Below are 8,813 nucleotides of genomic sequence, written 5' to 3' on the forward strand. Positions count from 1 at the left end.
ACCAGGATAGTAAATATGACTAAAAAATAATCTGAAATTATTACTTTTCCTTTTAACAGCACTGCTACTACAACACAGATGGTGAAATAATCATTGGGGGGATTACATCTCACAATTATAACAGTGATCGCTGCCTGGTTGATCCAGGCTCTGGAAGTTCTCCCACCCTGCAGGAGTGTCCACTGGCAAAAACGAATGAACTACACATGCACTGGGACTTCAAACAAGATCTTGGCCTAGACATATTGTTTTTAGAAACACTTGCTGTGCACTGTCTCATAACGTCTGTCAACCTGTGGCAGGGCCAAGCAATCATAGACAAAGCAACAAACAGATCCCTTGAAATCGCCCAGAGAGCAAACTTTTACTATAAACTCATCATTCAGCAGTGCAGTGGGCAGAGCTGGAGGATCGAGTGTTATGACATGCATAGGTTCTTTCTCTTCAGCACCCTCTGCTGGTCATAATGGGAATTCTCACCTGCTTTTATTTTGGTGGGGTTTTTCTGTGTTCCTGTGGGTAGAGGAAACAGGAAGCTGGTCGCTTGTTAGCCTGCAGGATATGTTGTTGCTCTTTAAAACGTTTCTGCCTTGGAGAGTTATTGCTTGTGAGTATTAATGTATAACATGTTTACAAGTTTATTTGGTGCATTTCTATTACATAGATTTGTTTAGGAACCAGTTATTTCATGTGCTATGTTTATCTTTGAGGAAGCTAAACTCTCTAAGTTGTATTGTGATCAATACTGAGTCGCTGTTGATTACACATACTATATAACAGTATAGTTCATATCCTAGAAGTGTGTGTAAAGAGGAAAAGACATCTTGTGACATTTACTTTGTGTTTGTTTTTAGTTTTACGGGAAGAAAAGGATGTCAATCATTGAACTACTGACGAAGTAAAAAGCCTTAAACTTACTTCCGCCTCCAATGTTCATTGAAACCGTTAGCTGTCTGTCAAGTTGGGCAAAGGGACGCACAATAAGGACAGAACAGTAAAAAAGCAGCTTCTCAGCGGGCAGAGATAATCAAAGACAGCAACTTCGTCTGCCAGCACGTCTCATCTCTACTACTGCTTACGCTTGCCACACAGCAGCATTGTGGGATGGAGGACACACAAGCCACAAAAGAAATAACGCAGCTGTCGGCTCTAGAGACCAGGTCAGTGGCCTCTATAGCATCGAGTGGATCATCAGCCAGTCGAGCCGCTGCTGCAGCTCGTGCTAAACTGGAGGCAGCTCGCGCACGAGCCGATTATGCCAAAATAGAGTCAGAAATGATGATTGAAAAGGCTCGCATAGAAGCCAAATTGAACACTTTACAGTATGAAAAGGAGGTAGCAGCAGCTATGGCTGAAGCCAGCATCCTTGAGGTTGCAGCAGAGGAGTCTGTCAAAACTGAAAGGAAACCAGCCTTTGAAGAGACTGCTGAAAGGACACGGCAGTATGTGGAGCAGCATCTACAGCCAACCGAGAGTGCTAAACCAGAGGAAGAGCATAGAGAGTCAACTGTTCATGAGCTGAAGCCCACGATTCAACCCAGGCAAAGCTTTGGTACTCCATATGTTGAATCTCACTTGTTCAAAATGAGAAACAAAGCCATTCCAACATCAGGGCTATCTCAGGAACCAAAGTCTGGTATTTATCCCCACTCAACACCGCACCCACCAGAGAGCACAAGGGAAAGGTCGCCTGATCGAGTCACACCTCAACTCCTACCAGATGGCAGTGCTCAGGTGGGTGATATAGCAAGGTACTTGGCACGGAGGGATCTTATTAATGCTGGTCTCACAAAGTTTGATGACTGCCCTGAAAATTACTGGGCGTGGAAATCCTCCTTTCTGAATGCAATCAGTGGACTAAAACTCAGCCCCAGTGAGGAGTTGGACCTCCTTATTAAGTGGCTAGGGCACGACTCAGCACGGCATGTGAAAAGAATAAAGACGGTGCATGTCTGTCGTCCTGAAGTTGGACTGGACAAAGCCTGGGAGCGCTTGGAGGAATGTTTTGGCTCTCCAGAGATAATTGAAAAAACACTGTTCGACAGGCTTACAAACTTCCCAAAGGTCAGTAGCAAAGATCCTGTTAAGCTGAGAGAGCTTAGTGACCTGCTGCAAGAGGTTGAGGCAGCAAAATCAGAGGGTTATCTCCCAGGGCTAAGCTATCTTGACACTGCACGTGGTGTCGCTCCAATTGTGGACAAGTTACCACACAATATCCAGGAAAAGTGGCTCTCTCAGGGTTTTAGGTATAAAGTTGACCATAGTGTCATTTTTCCGCCATTTTCCTTTCTCTGTGACTTTGTCTGCAGAGAGGCACAAGCCCGCAATGATCCAGGCTTCAGGCTCTTAGCATCTACAACAGACCACTTTAGATCAGATACTACAGTGAGGAAGACCTATAAGGGTTTGGTCTCTGCTCACAAGACGGAAATATCACAGGGGAAAGCTGGCCAAGACAGCGTGAGAGAGCAAACCTGTGATGTGGAAAGGCAGTGCCCTATTCATAAAAAGCCACATCCCCTCAAGCGCTGCAGAGGGTTTCGCAATAAACCCATTGAGGAGCGTAAGACCTTCCTCAAGGACAATGGTATCTGTTTTAGATGCTGTTCTTCCACTAGTCACATGGCCAAGAACTGTAACACAACAATCAAGTGTACAGAATGTGAAAGCAGGAATCATATCTGCCCTTCATCCAGGACCACCTCCTGCAACTCTCTTTGGTCATGGCGGGGAGGGCACAGAAGAGACAACTCAGCCTGCTATAACATCGACTTGTACCGAAGTTTGTGGAGAGGCTCAGAAAGGAAGATCCTGTTCTAAGATCTGCTTGGTAAAGGTTTTCCCAAAAGCGCAGCCAGAGCGAGTGACAAAGGCTTATGTCGTGCTCGATGATCAGAGTAATCGGTCACTTGCCAGGTCAGAGTTTTTTGATGTTTATGGCATAGAGGGGTCAGAGTCTCCATTCACACTTCGTACATGTGCGGGAACAACAGAAATGATGGGTAGAAGAGCTACAGGCTTTGTAGTGGAGTCACTAGACGGAGCCACATCAGTCACGCTGCCGACAATAATTGAATGTAATAACATTCCGAGTAACAGAGCTGAGATACCTACCCCTGAGGTGGCAGCAGAACATGCTCATCTAAGGCCAATAGCCCATCTCATCCCACCACTCGATCACAAAGCTGAGATCCTCCTTTTACTTGGACGTGACCTACTTAGTGTCCACAAAGCGAGGCAGCATAGAAACGGTCCTCACAATGCCCCATATGCACAGAAACTGGACCTGGGATGGGTCATCATTGGTGATGTCTGTTTAGGTGATGCTCACAAGCCTGCAGCTGTGGATGCCTATCATACTAATGTGCTTGAGAACAATCGCCCATCCTATTTCAGACCATGTCCAAATATGGTTCATATCAAAGAGAATTATGGGTCCAAGTCTGAGCGTAAAGCCTTCCCTACCACCGAAACACCTATAGTTAAGGCATGCACTCTTGGAAGCACCATCTTTGATACATCCGAGGACGATAACAAAATCGGCCTTTCTATTGAAGACAAACTGTTCCTAGAGGTCATGAAGAGAGAGATGTTCATAGATGACAGCAACAGCTGGGTGGCGCCACTTCCATTTAAGGGACCTCGCCAGTGGCTGCCCAACAATCGCGACCAGGCCGTCAAACGCTTATCCTCTCTTCAGCGCACCCTTGAAAAAAGGCCTGAAATGAAGAGGCATTTCTTTGCTTTCATGCAGAACATATTTGATCGTGACCATGCTGAACTGGCTCCTCCACTTGAGGTGGACAAGGAGTGCTGGTACTTACCTACGTTTGGGGTGTACCATCCTCAGAAGCCGGATCAGATCAGGGTTGTGTTTGACTCAAGTGCAAAGTGCCATGGCGTCTCTCTCAATGATGTTCTCCTCTCTGGACCTGACCTCAATAATAGCTTATTGGGAGTATTGTTGAGGTTCAGACGTGAAACTGTTGCAGTAACCGCTGACATTGAACAGATGTTTCACAGTTTCATTGTAAGAGAGGACCATCGAAACTATTTGCGCTTCCTCTGGCATGAAGACAACAATCCTACCAATGACATCTGTGAGTATCAAATGAAGGTTCACGTGTTTGGCAACAGCCCCTCACCATCCGTAGCTATATACGGCCTTCGATGTGCAGCAGCTCATGGTGAAGAGGAATTCGGATCAGATGCACGACGCTTCATTGAGAGGGAGTTCTACGTTGACGATGCGCTTATGTCAAGGCCCACAGCCAGTGAATCTATTGATCTAATGAAGAGAGCACAGGAAATGCTTGCCACATCTAACCTTCGCCTGCATAAAATAGCATCAAACAGCTCTGAGGTTCTTGATGCGTTTTCTCCAGATGACCGTGCAAAGGGGCTTAAAGAGCTAAATCTGGAGACTGATGTGACACCTACACAGCGAAGTCTTGGTCTGATATGGGACCTAAAGAAAGACGCCTTTACCTTTCGAGTAGCAGAGACAGTGAAGCCCTTTACAAAGCGAGGTGTTTTAGCTACAATCAATGGTCTTTTTGATCCCTTAGGATTTGCTTCACCGGTTACAATCCAGGGAAAGATGCTGCTGAGAGAACTTTCAAGTGAGGCCCTAGACTGGGACACTCCACTGCCTAGAGAAAGGGAGGCCGAGTGGGATACATGGAAAGAATCTCTTGTCGATCTCAAGAATGTACATATTCCAAGGACCTACGCTTCTGCTACGATGTCAACAGCAATCAGAAAAGAGTTACACATCTTTTCAGATGCCTCCACTAAAGCCATTGCAGCAGTTGCTTTCCTAAAGACCACTGGCGAAAATCAGAACCATGGTGGGCTTCGTTCTAGGGAAAGCAAAATTGGCCCCACAATCTGCTCATACAATTCCAAGACTGGAATTGGGAGCTGCTGTTTTAGCTGCAGAGCTTGCTGAAGTCATCACAAGTGAACTGGACCTAAATCTTGAGGCAGTTGAATTCTACACAGACAGTCGTGTGGTTTTAGGCTATATAAGCAACCAGACGAAGAGGTTCTATGTATATGTTGGCAACAGGGTGCAGCGAATCAGGAGGATTTCAGGACCAAAACAATGGCACTATGTCCCTACGAGCTCTAACCCTGCTGACATAGGCACACGCTCGGTGCCTGCCGCCATGCTTGGTGACAGTGCCTGGCTTAAAGGACCTGCCTTCTTGTTACAAGCTAGTGTTACAAGAGAAGCTGAAACCTATGACCTTGTGGACCCCGAGTTGGATGATGAAATACGCAGCTTTGTCACTCACACGAGTAATGATGGGTCTCTGCTTGGATCGCAAAGGTTCAGACGTTTTTCCTCTTTGAAGAAACTCCTCAAGGCCCTTAGTTTGCTCATTCATATTGCAAAGGTCTTCAAGAGCAAAGATGAAGGTCCCTCTTGCAGTTCATGGCATCATTGCAAACAGTCTCGCACAGCAGAGGAACTGACAAAGGCTGAGATTGTCATCATCAAAAGTGTGCAGAAGGAAATGTTTGAGGAGGAACTTGCCTGTATTGCTAATGGTAAAGACATACCAAAACACAGCTCTTTACAAAAACTCAGTCCCTACTGTGATGATGAAGGACTCTTGAGGATAGGTGGAAGGCTCAAACACGCCAACATCGACTACAAGGAGAAACATCCTCTCATTATTCCAGGTGGTAGCCATGTTGCCAAGTTGATAGTAGAACACCATCACCAGCGAGTAATGCATCAGGGACGGGTGTTCACAGAAGGTGCAGTCCGTACTGCTGGATATTGGATTACAGGAGCAAGGAGGCTAATCAAGCAGATTATCCACAACTGTATCACCTGCAACAGACTTAGGAAGAAAGCAACTGAGCAAAGAATGGCAGATCTGCCTTCTGATCGTATCAGCACCGAACCTCCTTTCACCTTCATGGGTTTGGATGTATTTGGCCCTTGGTCTGTGGTCACAAGGCGCACAAGAGGAGGCCAGGCAAATAGCAGAAGGTGGGCTGTTCTTTTTACGTGTCTTAGCACACGTGCTGTGCACATTGAACTGATTGAGTCGATGGACGCATCAAGTTTCATCAATTCCCTGCGTCGATTCTTCAGTTTGAGAGGGCCTGTTAAGCAGATTCGATCCGATTGTGGGACTAATTTCGTTGGTGCTTGCCGGGAGCTAGGTTTCACACTGACAGATCCCGACGTGTCAAGCATTAAAACATACCTGGGAGAAGAGGGATGCACCTGGATCTTTAATCCACCTCACTCTTCTCATATGGGAGGAAGCTGGGAACGTATGATAGGATTGTCGCGACGTATCCTGGATGCAATGCTTCTCCAAACCCCGCACTCTCACTTGACACATGAGGTGCTTTCTACTCTAATGGCAGAGGTAACAGCCATCATTAATGCTAGACCTTTGTCTCCTATCACAACAGATCCTGACACACCCTTCCTGTTGACACCTTCCATGCTTCTCACTCAGAAGGTGTGCACTCCTCTTCCCCCTCCGGGAAGTTTTATTGAGAAGGATCTCCATCGACAGCAGTGGAGGCAAGTTCAACACCTTGCAAACACATTTTGGACCAGATGGAGACGGGAGTACTTAGGGACACTGCAAAGCCGGAACAAGTGGCAACGTAACCATACAAACCTCAAGGTGGGAGATTTGGTGCTCATCAAAGACGCACAAGCGAGGCGGAATGAATGGCCAATGGGACTTGTCAACCAGATCTTCCCGGATAAGGATGGCAGGGTCAGGAAGATTGAAGTGAGGGTCTCGAGAAATGGAACTATTAATACTTACCTGAGACCTGTGTCAGAGACAGTGTTATTGATGTCCCCAAAGGACTGAGAAGTATGTGTGTCATGATGGTAAACATTGTATTCAGATATAATCTGTAAAATCTTGCAGTTTATGATGTTTCAGTTGGTTCATAATGGTATTTTACAATACCAGACGGGGAGTGTTATGACATGCATAGGTTCTTTCTCTTCAGCACCCTCTGCTGGTCATAATGGGAATTCTCACCTGCTTTTATTTTGGTGGGGTTTTTCTGTGTTCCTGTGGGTAGAGGAAACAGGAAGCTGGTCGCTTGTTAGCCTGCAGGATATGTTGTTGCTCTTTAAAACGTTTCTGCCTTGGAGAGTTATTGCTTGTGAGTATTAATGTATAACATGTTTACAAGTTTATTTGGTGCATTTCTATTACATAGATTTGTTTAGGAACCAGTTATTTCATGTGCTATGTTTATCTTTGAGGAAGCTAAACTCTCTAAGTTGTATTGTGATCAATACTGAGTCGCTGTTGATTACACATACTATATAACAGTATAGTTCATATCCTAGAAGTGTGTGTAAAGAGGAAAAGACATCTTGTGACATTTACTTTGTGTTTGTTTTTAGTTTTACGGGAAGAAAAGGATGTCAATCATTGAACTACTGACGAAGTAAAAAGCCTTAAACTTACTTCCGCCTCCAATGTTCATTGAAACCGTTAGCTGTCTGTCAAGTTGGGCAAAGGGACGCACAATAAGGACAGAACATCGAGCATCTCATCACAAGTTTTTAGTGCCGTTTTTAACATGAACATCTGTTATAGTCAAGTGTGCTCAAGCTTGATCTTATGAACACTTTTCACAGATTAAAACAAAATAAAGATCAAAATTATTTCTAAATACCACTAATAATGTTTTAATTCCTACAGTACTCACTACAAATAACTGGGCTGCACATTTTCCACCTGTGAAGCATCTGCATGATTCCAGGAGTTTAAACAGTTCAGGCTGAATGACATAATCATGAACAAATAACTGAACATTTTGAAGAGATTTAAAAACAGTATATATTTTTTGTCCATTACATTGATGACTCTTTTATGACCAGTTTCAAGCTAATTTTAGGCTGTTCAGACATTTCAGTTTTGCTTTTCATCAGAGAAAATATGTGAGAGGTCACAGTCACTTTTTTGGGAGTGGAGGGATGTTGACGCCTCTGCTCAGCTAACGATTTTATGACATTCACATCAGGAGTTACAGTGTCAGTTAGGTCAGTACTGTGTGTGTTTTTGTGTGTCCTCTGACGTGTTATTATCTGGCTAGAAAGTCGGTGTTATCAGAATGAGGGTAACATTGACAAAGCGACTATTGTTATTAGTGGGCACTGGAGATGGGCAGTAACGCGTTACTTTTTTAAAGTAACGAGTAAAGTAAGGGATTACTATCGCAAAAACTTACTTTCCCTTAGGAACGTTGCGTTACTAAAACTGTGATTTTTTTGCGAGAATGTCTCATGACAGTGGTTCGTGACAACAGCTGTGTGCAGATCAACAATGAATAATATATCGATTGCGGGAGAGAGTATGAGCGTGCAGCATTTAAAGCGTGGAAGTACTGACCTTACTTTGAGTTTGATTCCATAAAAAGTGACAAAAACATTAGTGTCCGCTGTGCGTGGGAAGAAAACTTCTTTTTACAGCGAAAAAACCCCTAAACCTCCGAACAAGCACCGAGTAGCTACGACGTAATGGGAAACTCACAGAGAAACTCGCGGATTCTTCCACTGACCGCGGCACACCTGCACCAGGGTAAACCTCCGCCTACCCCACTCCTGCTTTACAGGTGAAAATAGAGCAACAGGACCGCTGAGTCTTTGACTTTATTTATTTTCTGCTGTGTTTTACTTGCATCTATTTGAAAGACTGAGTGTAAACACAAAAAATATTTTATTTTATGTGCTGGAATGTGCAGAAAATAGGTTTAAATATTAAACAAATTTCTTCCAGTCAGAGAATGTTGCATATAATTTAATG

The 8,813-nt window shown here is 44.5% G+C and overlaps 2 protein-coding genes across 3 annotated transcripts; both read left to right on the forward strand.

Moving 5' to 3' along the window:
* The first annotated feature begins 423 nt into the window (after positions 1-423).
* LOC143419645 (uncharacterized) lies at positions 424-2,820 on the forward strand. Its single transcript, XM_076887040.1, has 2 exons — positions 424-607; positions 855-2,820. Exon 2 carries the CDS (start codon positions 1,105-1,107, stop codon positions 2,818-2,820), a length of 1,716 nt encoding a protein of 571 aa, XP_076743155.1. The 5' UTR covers positions 424-607; positions 855-1,104.
* Positions 2,821-4,790: 1,970 nt separating this feature from the next.
* On the forward strand, positions 4,791-7,663 carry LOC143419314 (uncharacterized). Of its 2 annotated transcripts, none has more exons than XR_013099265.1 (2): positions 4,791-7,161; positions 7,409-7,663. XR_013099265.1 is itself a non-coding variant. In XM_076885546.1 (2 exons), the coding sequence occupies exon 1, from the start codon at positions 4,848-4,850 to the stop codon at positions 6,855-6,857; it is 2,010 nt and encodes a 669-aa protein (XP_076741661.1). In that variant the 5' UTR covers positions 4,791-4,847; the 3' UTR covers positions 6,858-6,860; positions 7,409-7,663. The 2 variants fall into 2 exon arrangements, 1 of the variants encoding a protein (XP_076741661.1); XM_076885546.1 differs by having other exon boundaries at positions 4,791-6,860.
* Positions 7,664-8,813: the final 1,150 nt, after the last annotated feature.

The sequence above is a fragment of the Maylandia zebra genome, linkage group LG7 (assembly GCF_041146795.1).
Source record: "Maylandia zebra isolate NMK-2024a linkage group LG7, Mzebra_GT3a, whole genome shotgun sequence".
NCBI lineage: Eukaryota > Metazoa > Chordata > Actinopteri > Cichliformes > Cichlidae > Maylandia > Maylandia zebra.